Source organism: Zootoca vivipara, chromosome 17 (genome assembly GCF_963506605.1).
Source record: "Zootoca vivipara chromosome 17, rZooViv1.1, whole genome shotgun sequence".
Taxonomy (NCBI): domain Eukaryota; kingdom Metazoa; phylum Chordata; class Lepidosauria; order Squamata; family Lacertidae; genus Zootoca; species Zootoca vivipara.
Window position 1 is genome coordinate 33,231,179 of NC_083292.1, and position 15,485 is coordinate 33,246,663.

The following is a 15,485-nucleotide window of genomic DNA, read 5'->3' on the forward strand; positions in this document are numbered from 1 at the left end:
TGCCACTACCGAGAAGGCCCTCTGCCTGGTTCCCTGTAACTTGGCTTCTCGCAGCGAGGTGAAGGGTGTGGCCTGGGTAAAGGGGGTGTGGCTGGGTCAGAGGACCATGGGTCAGATAGAGAGAGCATTTGGGCCCTGGGCCTGAGGCGTCCCATCCCTAGAAGCATTAAGAATATAGGCTCTTAGACCTTCTTACCCCATATACAACGCCCCCCCCCTATTTCCAGCCCTTTTGCAAGGAACAGACCACACACTGCAAACTACGTTTAAAACACTTTACTTACAGATTCAAGGTCTCGGTCGTGCTTTGTTCCATGCAGCAGCAAGGATAACGCAGGCAAAATGCTCTTGGGTAGAAAATGTAGAATAAAGTTCCAAACACATGCTGCAGACTCGGGAGCGAGCTCACACATGTCTGTCTCGTTGGATTGCACGATGAGAGAGAGAGAGAGAGAGAGAGAGAGAGAGAGAGAGAGAGAGAGAGAGAGAGAGAGAGAGAGAGAGGAGGTAGAAAGTCTCCGTCTCCAGAGGAGAGGGGGCGTGACCTAGCTGAGTCTATCTAGCAATGCAACTCCGTGGTTGTTTACCCCTTCATGCACATAACAGCTGCACATAGTTATGTTTGACAGCAACCTCCCACAAAAGGAACATTAGGAGACGGGGCAGAAGAACCAGCAATTGCAATCAGGAAAGCTAAGGCGATATTCCCCATGTCTGAATGCACCTTTCTCTCTCTCGTGCACTGGTCATAGGACAACTGCCGTCTCTTCCCCAATAAAGACCAGCAGAATTCAGACACGGATTCCTTTGGGGATGCTTGTGATAATTGTCCCAACGTACCCAACAACGACCAGAAGGACACAGATGGCAACGGGGAGGGGGACGCTTGCGACAATGACATCGACGGCGACGGTGAGTGGAAGGGCAAAATCGTGGTAGAGTTCGTACGGCTGGCTTTGTCATAACAGGTTGAGCGGGCACCCAGCAAAGGTAAGGACAGGCGGCTGGGTCTTCTTTCCATCCCATGCCCATTTTTGCATGCACGCAGTCATAGTTCTGTCCTGTCCTGTTTTCTGAGGTTTAAGAAACATGGAAGCCCTCCCCAAAAGGGGAAATAACATTTATTTATTTCCTTCAGGTCTTTGTACACCACCCTTTAGCCAAAAAAAAAAGGATCTCCTAGAATGGTTTCCAAAATCAATATTAAGATTACAATCTAAGACAACGCACAGCACGTGAGGAAAAGGGAATGGGAGGGAAGAGGAAAAGCGAAGCCCAGGCACAGGTTTTTAAGGTTATAGTTCTTATAATGCAGATCTGAGAAAACTGGTACAGAAGCGTGACGAAACATACTCTAAGGATTTTTTTTAACAAAAAAATTTTATGAAGCTAATTCAGCTTAATTAATTATACCGTGGAGAGCTGCTGCCTGTCAGTGTAGACAATACTAAGCTTCTTTTTCTTCTTTGGCGATCACTCGTAGCCGAGTAAGATTGCCTTCCATAAACACGATTTTAACAATGGCTCCGTAAGTCTAAGGCACTTTCCTGTGCCTCAACGAAACAGCAGAAGTGAGGAAGTTAAACAGGGCTGCTTCAGAAAAGGCACAGGGTGCTGAATCCGGCTGGGCATTTTGACCCAGGGCTGAAGCAGCCCCTTTCCTCCCCGCCCCTCCCTAGGAATCCCCAACGGGCTTGACAATTGCCCCAAAGTGCCCAACCCGCTGCAGACGGATCGTGACGAAGACGGTGTGGGAGATGCCTGTGACAGTTGCCCCGAGATCAGCAACCCTACTCAGGTATGAGCGTTGTAACGTCCTACAGTCCCCGGGATTCTTTAGGGGAAGCCATGGCGGCGCTTAAAGCGACGCCATCACGGCGTGCGACTCCAGGGATGCTCGTTTGCTTGCTCACCTGAGGCCATGCTCTCTTTCAGACAGATGCGGACAGCGACCTGGTGGGTGACGTCTGCGACACTAACGTGGACAGGTGAGGAAAAAGCGAAACGAAAACCCAAACCTAAAACCCGCGAAAATGTATTCTCTCAGAATCTATAGGGGTATTGTCTGCTTGTCCTTCTATGCCAGGCACCCCCCAAGCTCGGCCCTCCAGATGTTTTGGGACTACAACTCCCATCACCCCTGACCACTGGGCCTGTTAGCTAGGGATGATGGGAGTTGTAGTCCCAAAATATCTGGAGGGCCGAGTTTGGCGGTGCCTGTTCTATGTATTCAGATACCTGTTAAGGTATCATTACCAATTTTGCCATGATGGCCCCTGATATCAAGGAGCAGGTTTGGGTCTATGTTTGGACCCCATTTTGAATCAACTTGGTATTTTGAATTCCATGTTATTTTCCCAGTGCTATTTTTCTAGAAAAAGAGATGCCTCGGCCCAGTATACCTGAAGGAGCATCTCCACCCTGTCGTTCAACCCAGACACTGAGGTCCATCTCCGAGGGCCTTCTGGCAGTTCCCTCCCTGCGAGAAGTGAGGTTACAGGGAACTAGGCACAGGGCCTTCTTGGTAGTGGCATCTGCCCTCAGGTGTCAAGGAAATAAATAACTGTACAACTGAAGGCAACCCCAAAGTTTTTAATGTACCATGGTTTATCGTGTTTCTCTATATACTAGAAGGCCACTCAGAGTGGCTGGCGCAACCCAGTCAGATGGGCAGGGTACAAATAATAAAATTGTTGTTGTTGTTGTTGTTCAGCGATGGCGACGGTCACCAGGACACGAAAGACAACTGTGCCGAGATCCCCAACAGCTCCCAACTTGATTCAGACAACGACGGCTTGGGAGACGAGTGTGACAATGACGATGACAACGACGGCATCCCCGATTACGTGCCCCCGGGCCCTGACAACTGCCGTCTCGTCCCTAATCCCAACCAGAAGGATTCTGATGGTGAGCGCGAGATCATTTAAAGTGGAATCCGTCCAGAATTCTTTGCGTCAATGGCACCAGCCACAAAATGGCTGCTGCTGCGGCGTGGGTGGGTGGGTGGGTGGGGGAGGTATGGCATGACACAAAATGGCTGCTATGTGGCGTAGCGCAAAATGGCTGCCGCACCTCAGAGAGCAGAAAAAGAGACAGGACCACAAAATTATGAGGGGATGTTGCCTCCAATCAGTGCGTGAAAAGGCACTTACATCCGCCATTGCTGGTTTCGCTCGCAGAAAGAAGCTCTTTGCACCTCTCCTCTCTGCAGAATGGAGACAATATTTGTTTTGAGACAATGTTTACTGAGACCTTTTTGAGGCACCATAGGAGGAGGAGGAGGAGGAGGTAGTGTGTGTCGGGAGTGGGGGGTCACACTGACGATCCCCAGACTGCTTCCTTCTTGAAGAGTAGTGCCTTGAAGGGAACACACAGAATTGCAGATGAAATTGGACTTAATGGACCTGTGGATGTTGCTAGACTCCAGCTCCCATCAGCCCCGGCCAGCAGGGCCAATGGTCAGGGGTGACGGGAGTTGTAGTGACATCTAGAGAGCCACAGGTTCACTGCCCATCTCAGATCCTACCTCACAGAGTTGTTGTGAGGATATCCTGGGAAACCTTATACGCTACCTCGAACCAAGATAATTGCTTACTTCCCCACTCAGATCATGAACACCACAACCAAGGCAGGGAACCTAGTGCCCTCTCTAGAGGTTGCGGATCTCCAGCTCCTTCAGCCACCGGGGGTTAATGGGAACTGTAGTCCAGCAACATCCGGGACCCTCCAGGCTCCCCACTCCTGTCCTAGACCAGTCACGTCCCAACCAATCAGGGATCCCATATCCAACGCGCTTACAGAGGTATAAAGCAGGGATGGGGGAACCCCTGGCCTTCCAGATGTTGCTGGACTCCAATTTCCATCAGCCCCAGCCAGCAGCGTTCAGGGATGATGGGGGATGCAGTCCATCTGGAGGCCCACACTTGCCCCACGCCTGATAGGTTGGAACATCATCCAACATGCTTTAGTGGCTGGGCCTTCACCGTCCTTTGCCCTCCGCGCAGGCAATGGTGTGGGGGACGTTTGCGAGGAGGACTTTGACAACGACACGGTGGCTGACCCGCTGGACGTCTGCCCGGAGAGCTCCGAGGTGACACTGACCGACTTTCGCGCGTACCAGACGGTCATCCTGGATCCCGAGGGCGACGCCCAGATCGATCCCAATTGGGTGGTTCTCAATCAGGTACGGCAAGGCAGCCGGGAAGATGCCGCGGGCTTCAGAGGCAAAACGAACCCGATTGGTTCCATGGGCAAAAGGGGGGGTCAATAAATCTTGGTGCATATTGGTGAGCCACTGGGTAGAGAAGACCTTAGACTTTGCACAGTGCAGGATAAGCCCCCGCTGAAAAACTACAAAGGCCTCTGGGGTTCATTGGGGCTGAGTGGACAAGCGGCCATGTTGCCTATCTGCTTTGGTTCCTGGGGGTCAGACACCACAGGGACATAGGGAGATGCCCTCTACCGAATCTGGTCTTTAAAGGGCTCTTACTACAAAGCTATGACCCTTCTCTCGGTGCTTGGGTGCTAGATGCGAAACCCGAGGGGTTAGTCTGGGCAGCTACCCTGCCCTTTGCTTATACTCGACCGTCTCACCATCCCCCTTTTCTTCTCTCTTTTTTCTTCCCAACCTCCAGGGCATGGAGATTGTACAGACGATGAACAGCGACCCAGGCTTGGCTGTCGGTAAGAGGAATATAAACATACCCACTCGGATTCTTTGCTGCGCTCAAACCATACATTTAAAGCACTACGAAACTGCTTGAAACGGCCATGGCTTCTGCCCAGGAATTCTGGGGCCTGTGATTTGTTAAGGGTGCCAAGGGAGAGGAGACCCCGCTATTCCCCTCGCAGAGCTACAATTCCCAGAGAACTCTGGGAATTGTAGCTCTTTGAGGGAAATGGGGGGGGTCTCCTAACAGTTCTTAGCACTCTTCACAAACAATAGTTCCCAGAATCCTTTGGGGGAAGCCATGACTGTTTAAAAGCAATATCATAGCGCTTTAAGCCTATGGTCTGAGTGTGGCCCAGCAGCTGTTCTCCATGGTTTCAGGCAGAGAAAAATATTTCCCATCACCTGTGCCCACCAGTCCCTCCCTCCATCTTGGCGAGACGGCTGCTAACTCTTTCCTCCTTTCTCTAACCACGGGGCAGGGTACACAGCCTTCAACGGGGTGGACTTTGAAGGCACCTTCCACGTCAACACCGTCACCGACGACGACTACGCCGGCTTCATCTTTGCCTACCAGGACAGCGCCAGTTTCTACGTGGTCATGTGGAAGCAGACGGAGCAGACCTACTGGCAGGCCACGCCCTTCCGGGCCACGGCTGAGCCGAGCTTGCAGCTCAAAGTGAGTGCTATACCCTCCAAGTTTTCCTATTTTCCAGGGACAGTCCCTGAATTATGAAAGCCGCCGCGGCTTCTGATTTGATCCTGGAATGCCTGGGATTATGCTACCGGAGCTACTGAGATTATTTGTTGTTGTTTAGTCGTTTAGTTGTGTCCGGCTCTTCCTGACCCCATGGATCATAGCACGCCAGGCACTCCTGTCTTCCACTGCCTCCCGCAGTTTGGTCAGACTCATGTTCGTAGCTTCGAGAACACTGTTCAACCATCTCGTCCTCTGTCGTCCCCTTCTCCTTGTGCCCTCAATCTTTCCCAACATCAGGGTCTTTCCCAGGGAGTCTTCTCTTCTCACGAGGTGGCCAAAGTATTGGAGCCTCAGCTTCACGATCTGTCCTTCCAGTGAGCACTCAGGGCTGATTTCCTTCAGAATGGAGAGGTTTGATCTTCTCGCAGTCCATGGGACTCTCAAGAGTTTCCTCCAGCACCATAATTCAAAAGCATCAATTCTTCGGCAATCAGCCTTCTTTATGGTCCAGCTCTCACTTCCATACATCACTACTGGGAAAATCTTAATCATTACCTTATATAATTATACAATAATGATAACTAAGGAGACATCATAATAATCAAGGTGGATGTTGCCTACTAACCTCAAGCATTTATTTATATGCTAGCCGTTTTGTGAGGGACAGGAGCTACAGACAGCCCCCTCCCATCTTGAACACGAGCTCCTCGCCCAGCGGAAGTGGGAGCGGGGAGGGGGATAGTTCCAGCGGGGATTCAGGAAGCAGAAGCATGGGCTCAGGTAGGGTAGCTGAGCCCAGGCACCGCCTGGGAACGGAAAGGGGAAGCAAAGAGACCGTGGGAAAGAGACTGATCCCAGCGACCCCGGAATTGCGTAAAAAGCGCCGGGGGAGGAGATTTAGTATTCCCAGATTACTTTGCTGGAGGAAAACGCGGGAATCGCCATTCGGAGGTTCTGCGCCCAACTGAGAACATGTACTGACAACCTGTATATAGCACTGTTTTAGCACTGTAAATAGATTGCACCAATAAAAGGATAAAATGCAGACCTGTGAGACGTCGTTACTCTGAAGTAGTCAACCCGGTCCCTGTGACACGTTTGTTTCTTTCTTTCTTTCTTTGTTTATATAACATCAGCTTATTTTTATTTATTCCAATTCCTTCTTGATTTATCATTGTCAATACATTGCTGTTCAATAAATTAAGTAACCTTTAATATTTGCTATTAGCTAATAAATTCAAGTTTGGGTTTTGAAGCGAAGGCTGATAGATTCAAAACAAAAATTATTAATGTATTATTGATTATTCATTGCTACATCCTAAGCACACCCTTCCTTCAAAAGCTCACCTCCTCAAGTTGAGGTTTCAGAATGAATGCTGGCCCATCTAAATTTAGTCAATGAATAACTCACATGTTTCATGAAGAGACCAGCCCTTCTGCCAGGTGAAACTCGAAAAATTAGAATATCATCGAAAAGTTCATTTATTTCAGTAATTCAACTCAAAAGGTGAAACCAATATGGGAGATAGACTCATGACATGCAAAGCGAGAGATGTCAAGCCTTTATCTGTTGTAATTGTGATGATTATGGCGTACAGCTGAAGAAAACCCCAAATTCACAATCTCAGAAAATTAGAATAGTGTTTAGCTACTCAATCTATAACACCTGCAAAGGGTTCCTGAGCCTTTAAATGGTCTCTCAGTCTGCTTCAGTAGGAATCACAATCATGGGAAAGGCTGCTGACTTGACTTGACAGTTGTGCAGAAAGCCATCATTGAGACCCTCCATAAGGAGGGAAAGCCTCAATCATCGGCCGTAATAATCACATTTACAACAAATAAAGGCTTGACATATCTCGCTTTGCATGTCATGTGTCTCCTATATTGGTTTCACCTTTTAAGTTGAATTACTGAAATAAATGAACTTTTCGACGATATTCTAATTTTTCATATTCTAATTTTTCGAGTTTCACCTGTATGCCTCCGCTTGCAATAAAATTATCCTCACGACGACCCTGTGAGGGAGGTCACGTGGCGATACATAGCCCACCCAGCAAGCAAGTGACTTGTAGAGGGGCAGGCAGAGGGCAGGGCTGCCCTGGGCAGCAAGAAAGGTGGATGTCAAGGAATCAACTCTGTGCGGGACGCATAGAATTGCAGAGCTGGAAGGGGACCGCATGGATGACCTCGTCCACCCTCCAGCATTCAGCGAGGCTTCATCTGCGTTATACAGTCTTTAGCAGTATATCACTTCAATATAATAGTTTAATATACTTTAATATAATTTTGTTTGTTAAGGGTGCTGAGATTTGTTAGGAGAGACGCCACCCCCCCCCAACAAAGATCCCTTTTATTTGGTTTTTCAGATTGAAATTTTACAGTCGCATGTGCAACATACAACATAAAAACAAGAGTCCAAGGAATCTCCTGGACTTCCCTCCTTCCCTTTGTGGGTCCTATTGTTAATTATTCCCTCCTGCATTTTTTTTAACGAAAATCCAAATATTTTACCTCCCCACTGTGTCCCAAATGATATATCGATGGTATCGAACACCGAGTAAACTGGCAAAAATGTATAAATCGAATTTAAACAAATGCTGGAAATGTAAAGATAAATAAAGCTCTTTTTATCGTATGTGGTGGTCTTGTAGTTAGGTTAAAGCTTACTGGGAAATGATATATACCGGTAATGAATTGAAAAGAATGTTCAAAATAACTTTGATTAAAAAAAAAAACACCCAGAAGCTTTTCTTTTGGGAATTATAGGGACAGAACTACCTACTGTAAATTGTATAAAATTTACTACAAGTGATATCCCAACCCTACTAACGATTTTAACTGTTTAAGATAAGTTATAAATTTCCCCCATTCCTTATTAAAATTTTGGTCTTCCTTATTTCTGATTTTCCAGTCATTTTAGCCATTTCAGCATAATCCATCAACTTCATCTGGGGACTGTAGTGTTGAGACTTGCTGGAAGACCTCCATTTCCCCTACAAAGTGGTTTAACAACCAATCCTTCTTCCCAGGGAGCTCTTGGGAATTGTATCTTGGAAGGGCAACAGGGAATGGGACGCGGGTGGCGCTGTGGGTTAAACCACTGAGCCTAGGGCTTGCCGATCAGAAGGTCGGTGGTTCGAATCCCCGCGACGGGGTGAGCTCCCGTTGCTCGGTCCCAGCTCCTGCCAACCTAGCAGTTCGAAAGCACGTCAAAGTGCAAGTAGATAAATAGGTACCCCTCTGGCGGGGAAGGTAAACGGCGTTTCCGTGCGCTGCTCTGGTCTCTGTCTCCCAGCCACTCTCAGCAGCCTTAACGAACTACAGCCACCAGAATTTTCTGCAGGGAGGCCTGGCACGGCTGTTTAAAGTGGTATCATAGCGCTTCAAAGGTATGGTGCGAACAAGTCTTGCTGAAGCAGGACCAGCTTGGCTTCTGCAAGGCCTAGTCAGGGCTGAAATGATGCATGCTGTTTCTCCTGCTCCCCACAACCCCTCTCCTTGCTGGCAGGCGGTGAAGTCTCGCACCGGTCCCGGAGAATACCTGCGGAACGCCTTGTGGCACACGGGCCACACCCCCGACCACGTCCGCCTGCTCTGGAAGGACCCCCGCAACGTGGGCTGGAAGGACAAGACCTCGTACCGCTTGCGGCTCCTCCACCGGCCCCAAGTGGGCTACATCAGGTGAGGTGTGGGGCTGCCGTTGGGTCACTTCAATGGTGAGGGGGCAGGTTGACGAGGGCAGTTTCATGACAGGAACAGCCACGCACCCTTCTGACATTACGCTACCTTCTGAGATTGTAAGTCATCTTAGCCATTATCTTATAGACTGTAATTAGGCGATAATGAAAACTAAGGAGGCATAATAATAGTCAAGGTGGATGTTGCCTCCTAACCTCAAGCATTTATTTATTTACAGTCGTACCTCGGGTTAAGTACACTTCAGGTTGAGTACTTTCAAGTTAAGTACTCCGCCGACCCGTCTGGAACGGATTAATCCACTTTCCATTACTTTTAATGGGAAAGTTCGCTTCAGGTTAAGTACGCTTCAGGTTAAGTACAGACTTCCAGAACCAATTAAGTACCGTGTTTCTCCGAAAATATTTATTTATAAATATTTATATCTTATATTTATTTTTCCTCAAAAAACACACACACTATGGCTTATTTTCAGGGGATGTCTTATTTTTTTCCTCCTCCTCCTCCTACCGCGGCCGGCATTGCTGCTGCGCCTATCACTATGTCTTATTTTCAGGGTATGGCTTACATTCCTTGAATGCTTAAAAATCCTGCTACGGCTTATTTTATAGCTACGGCTTATTTTCGGAGAAACAGGGTACTTAACCTGAGGTACCACTGTACATTGATTATTGCCTTCATTTTATGGATCAATGGTCTCATTAGACAGTAAAATTCGTGTCAAATTGCTGTTTTAGGGGGTGTTTTTCATCGTCAGGAACGGATTAATCCACTTTCCATTACTTTCAATGGGAAAGTTCGCTTCAGGTTAAGTATGCTTCAGGTTAAGTACAGACTTCCGGAACCAATTGTGTACTTAACCTGAGGTACCACTGTATTTATTTACTATTCCTTCTTGACTTATCATTGTCAACACATTATTACTGTTAATTAAATTAAGTCACCTTTAATATTTATTACTAGCAAGCTAATAAATTCTGATCACACACTGACCTCCTCAAGTTTATGTTTTCAAGCCAAGGCTAGGCTGATTGATCAACGTTTGTCATTCATGTACCATATTGGCCCAAATATAAGCTGCACCCAGATATAAGCCACACTTTTAAAATTCACAGGGAGAAAAAGAAAAAAGGCAATACCTGAATATAAGCTGCTCCCTTAAAATCATACAGGCACTCACACCTGTTCCATTTTACCGTGTGTCTGTTTCAGCAGTGATATCGTAAAAAAGCCAGTTTTTGTAAGATCACGAATTTAAGCCGCACTTTAACTTTTCATGGTTGGAATTTGGGAAAAATAATAATATGCGGCTTATATTCGGGTCAGTATGGTATTATTGATTCATTATTACATCCCAAGCGCACCCTTCCTTCAAAAGCTCACCTCCTTAAGTTGAGGTTTTGAAATGAATGCTGGCCCATCTAAATTTATTCAATGAATAACTCACATGTTTCATGTAGAACCCAGCCCTTCTGCCAGGGACCCTGGGATGCCTCTCCTTGCGATAAAATTATCCTCACAACGACCCTGTGAGGGAGGTCACCTGGCAATGCATAGCCCACCCAGCGAGCAAGGGACTTGTAGATGCCCCTCAGTCCATGTCTGATGTGCTGTTTACTATCCCACACTATTTTCAGGGGTGACTAATACGTTGTTGTTTTTTACTAATATTTTATGGAAAGAATTTCAGTTACAGAAAATAAAGCTATGAAAGGAAAAAGAGAGACAGAAAAAAGTACAAAAAATACAGAAAGAAAGAAAGAAATAGTACACTCAATATAATCAAAATAAAAAAATTCCTTCAGTAGCACCTTAAAGACCAACTAAGTTTATATTTTGGTATGAGCTTTCGTGTGCATGCACACTTCTTCAGATAAGAAGTATCTGAAGAAGTGTGCATGCACACGAAAGCTCATACCAAAATATAAACTTAGTTGGTCTTTAAGGTGCTACTGAAGGAATTTTTTTATTTTGCTTCGACTCAGACCAACACGGCTACCTACTTGTCAATATAATCACTTACGCTTCCATAATTGTTAGGTAGATATATAAATAAAATCATCGTTTCCCAAAACATATATGATTATTAATAGCCTACTACAGGCACCCCCAAACTGCGGCCCTCCAGATGTTTTGGCCTACAACTCCCATGATCCCTAGCTAAGAGGACCAGGGATGATGGGAATTGTAGTCCAAAACATCTGGAGGGCCGAAGTTTGGGGATGCCTGGCCTACTATGTTCAGCATAAACTCATTCCAAACGTCATTATATTTGTCCAAACAAAGTCTGCATCTATAAGCAATCCATTCATATGTTGTGAGTGTTGTCTAATATGTAAAAAGGACATATTGGCCTTCCTCGAGCTTGTGCGCTTTGGCTCACTCGCTAGAGCTCTCTAGAGTGGCAAAGGATAATTTGTAGATTGGAGGGTGGAGGGCGGGGAGGGGGACTATGAGTCTGTTGGATTGAGTGTGAGAGGGACACAGCAAAAAGGCTTTTGGGGAGGGGTGAATACTTCTCTTTCCCCGTCACCACCAGCCTCCCCTCTCCCAGCTGGCGTAGAGGCTGAGCCGTTCCTTGTTTAACAATGTGGCCGGTCCCTTGTGTGTGTGTGTGTGTGTAAAGGGTGGGGGTGGTTCATTCCACTGGGAACGAGTTCACCCCCACCCCCTCCACTCCCTCCCCCAAGAACCATTCACTGGATGGGCCCCAAGGCCCATTGTCTGCTTCACCATGGCAACCCAAGCCTGGGTGGAATGCTTTTGGCCCTCAGAAGACCTTTTTAAAATGCAAAAAAAGGAGAAAAGAAGTCTGGACAATGGGGAAAGGTGGCAGGGGGCAATCCTGCGGAGAATAGCGCAGAGCGGGAGGAGGAGGAATGAAGCCTGGGAACTTTCTCCCCCCTCCTTTGCGGAAAGAGCAGGAGAAGAGTGTGTTTGGGGGGGGCACATCTCATCTCTCCACTGCAACTCTGCCACCTGCACCTTGAACCGGACTAGATCTCTAGATCTCTGTAGACCCTCAAAACACGCCAACTTTTGACAAGAGGCAAAGAGGCCTTACGATGGCTTGCACGGTTATGGTGGCTTGGAAGGAACATGTCCCCTAACGACCTTTGGGCGTTCTGGGCACTTCAGAGTAACATTGTCTTTACTCAGAGTAAAGGGTCCACCTTTATTTATGCTTCTGAATGCTGGTCGTTGGGACCCACAGGAGACGAAGGCGCTCTTGCGCTCGGGTGCTGCTGATCATCTGGGTGCTTCCGGGTTCAAACTCAATGGCCATGCTCTGCCTCCACTTTCAGTCGCTGTTTCTAAAACGACGTGTGAAACGAAACCCAGCCACCCCGTGAAATTCACACGCCTCTGAATTTTGCAATGCTGTTCCCCAGCCATATACCACCAGGAACAAGAATGCATATACAGTGGTACCTCGGTTTTCAAACGTAATCCGTTCTGGAAGTCCGTTCGAGTTTCGAAACATTCGAAAACCAAAAACCGAAAGCGGAAGCCTCAAAACGGAAAACTCAGAAAGGAAGCCACGGTTCCTGTTCGACTTCTGAAGTCCGTTTGAAAACCGAGGCGCTTGCTTCCGGGTTTTCGGCGTTTGAGTTCCAAAACGTTCGACTACGGAGGGCTTCGAAAACCCGAGGTATCACTGTACTATGGTAAATAGGGACCCGTCTTGTTTCTGTGACAGCCAGTTGTTTTAAACTGTTTTTAATATTGTGTTTTAACACGCCCTGGGACCTTAGAATGAAGGGCGGGTCACCCTGAAATGGGGATAACCTGAAGTGGACGGCCTCACCATTCTCTGTATGGGACACGTTGCTTCTGTTATAAGCAGTTTTTACCCCTCTCTCCATTTGGAAAGGGCCCCAGGGCAGCCTGCGTGCGATCGATAAAAGTAAGGCATTCCCTGACTCTCAGGTTTGCAATGTGAAAGGCATGACACGAAAGGAGAAAGGGCTGAGGAGGGAAGAGGAAAACTCCAGGTTCCAGTCCTTACAATGTTGTTGTTTAGTCATTTAGTCGTGTCCGACTCTTCGTGACTCCATGGACCAGAACAGGCCGGGACTGTGGTTTTCCCAGTCCTTACAATAGCGAGCCCAAAGGTGGAGTGGGCCTTCCATCCTGTCTTTCTCAATATTCAGCAGCTGGGAGGAATGGCTGTTGCAAGATAAGAGCTGAGGAAGGTTCTGGGTTGTCTAAGACAGGGCTGACTATCATGTGTGTGCTGACCCTGGGCTTCGCGATCTTCCCTGCTTCAAAACCATCCTTGCAGGCTGGCTGTCATTCATCTACCTTCTTTTTTCTCCTGATCTTCATGACACACACACACACACACCCAACCCAGGACTTTCCACGCACCTGACCTCCTCCTATCTCCCCCTCACAGGGTGCTGCTTTACGAGGGACCCCAACTGGTGGCCGACTCGGGCGTCATCATCGACACGACGATGCGAGGGGGCCGCTTGGGGGTGTTTTGCTTCTCCCAGGAGAACATCATCTGGTCCAACCTGCAGTATCGCTGCAACGGTCAGCTGTGTGCCAATTCGGGCTGGTTCAAATCAGGGCTTCGCTCACCTGAGCTAGGCCTCATTCTCCTAGACCCGGGTGGGGGGTGGGATGGGATTTCCATGGAGGTCTTTCCCACCAAATCAGAGTGGGGGGGTAGTATCCCCTCCACCCTCCCCAAATAGTTGAGCCTGTTTGGGGGGAAATGACAGGATGGGCATGTTTATCTCACCGAGGTTGAAATTCTATATAGCAGGTAGAGACAAAGGCAGAAATTGCATTTAAAGGCAAATCGGAACACAGCCGTGCTTGAAAAGTTGCGCTTTCCTGAATTTTGCAATGCAGTTATCCAACTGGTGCTTACCAAGAAATGCATGTTAGATATACACCAAAAATGAATATGTTGGTCCAAATAACATAGGAAAGGGGTTTGTATTAGGAGAAATGGCATGCATGGTTGTGTATATTGATCAAAATGTGTTCCTCATGAGAAATTCACACTAAAATGCAGAAGGCTTTCATGAGGATTAAAAAAAAACACCACACAAAATCTGAATTTAAGAATGAGAAGATGACGAGCAACAGAATCAACAGATCCTTCCATCATCAGGGATTGGGGCCCTCCAGATGTTGATGAACTCCTACGCCAATCAGCCGCATTAGGATGGGAGTTGTAGTTCAGGAATATTTGGAGGACCACAGAGTTGTTCACCCCTTTCCTAGACCCGTGTCCCAATCTACCAGGGATCACATACATATCCAGTGCATTTACAGGGGTGTAAAGCAGGGATGAGGAGCACGTGCCCCTCTAGATGGACTCCCAACCCCCATCTGCCCTCACTATTAGTCATGCTGGCTGGAGGCAGATGGGAGTTGGAGTGCAACAACATCTGGAAAGCCACAGATGTTCTCCAGGCTTCTGCTTTCCATAGGTCCAGTGCAAAACCTTGACTATGGTGTTTCCACTCTACCTAATGCTCTCTCTCTCTCCTCTCTCTGTAGATACCATCCCTGTGGACTTTGAGCCATTCCGCCGAATCTTACTGGAAGGGGCTTGAAGTAAGGTCATCAAAAGGGCTCAGCGCCCATCCTAGAAGTGGGCATCATTTCAGACCCCTATACACAACACACACACACAGACACACACAATGGACTGGAAAACTAGCAGACCTCACCCCATCAGCTTCAGGAAACCCCCAGGAGTTTGCAGCCAGCAGTCTCTTCTGTGGGGGGTTCCCAAGATTCCTTGGCCACAAGGACCAGCAAAGGATTCTGGGCCAGCAAGGGCCCAGCCAATCAGAGAGGGTGGCGACGGAGCAAACTCCCACTGGCGTTACCTATGTCCCGTCTTTTGCTGTCTTCATTTTGGGAAACGATTTGTCCATAAAAAGTTCTGGCTGTTTTTCTAACTTCTTGCTCCTGTTGTTGTTTGCTGAGGGCACAGGTGGGTGGGTGGGTGGGTGGGTGAGTGTGTGAATGGTTGGGTGAATGGTTGGGGTCCCAGATAGTAGAAGATTTCGTTTTCTCAGTGTTTTCCCTTCATTACCTGCCACACCTTGGAACGTTCTGGGTTTTCACCGAGCGAGCTGTCTTAATTTGCAGAGGTGGCGAAGGCGGTTGCAAAGGAATCATCTGCCAGTGGGTAAATGAGGGAGCCAGATATCTAAATAGCTGCTTTATACCACTGTGACGTCCTTTTCTTTCCTCCACCCCACAGCCACAAAGAATTCTGGGTTGAGAAGGCTTTGTTAAAAGAAGCCTCACTTCCCCATTCGACCTCAGAGAGGACTAGAATCCCCATAGTTTCCTGGGAATCGAAGAACTGTAGAGTTGGAAGGGACCCCGAGGGTCATCTAGTCCAACCCCTTGCAATGCAGGAATCTTTTGCCCAACGTGAGGCTC

General features: G+C 47.8%; 1 protein-coding gene across 2 annotated transcripts in view; it reads left to right on the forward strand.

Annotated features, from left to right (window-relative positions):
* The window catches only part of THBS3 (thrombospondin 3), a 36,590-nt gene extending 21,598 nt beyond the window's left edge, over positions 1 to 14,992 (forward strand). Inside the window, exons 14-23 of one of the 2 annotated variants that reach the window (XM_035098544.2) lie at positions 753 to 912; positions 1,680 to 1,798; positions 1,936 to 1,988; positions 2,714 to 2,907; positions 4,005 to 4,183; positions 4,635 to 4,683; positions 5,152 to 5,348; positions 8,878 to 9,050; positions 13,465 to 13,604; positions 14,586 to 14,992. In XM_035098544.2, coding sequence (XP_034954435.1) covers positions 753 to 912; positions 1,680 to 1,798; positions 1,936 to 1,988; positions 2,714 to 2,907; positions 4,005 to 4,183; positions 4,635 to 4,683; positions 5,152 to 5,348; positions 8,878 to 9,050; positions 13,465 to 13,604; positions 14,586 to 14,641 — 1,320 coding nt within the window. In that variant the 3' untranslated portion in view covers positions 14,642 to 14,992. Of the gene's footprint in view, positions 1 to 752; positions 913 to 1,679; positions 1,799 to 1,935; positions 1,989 to 2,713; positions 2,908 to 4,004; positions 4,184 to 4,634; positions 4,684 to 5,151; positions 5,349 to 8,877; positions 9,051 to 13,464 lie in introns of both variants that reach the window. The other variant, XM_060269264.1, reaches the window with a different exon arrangement.
* Positions 14,993 to 15,485: the final 493 nt, after the last annotated feature.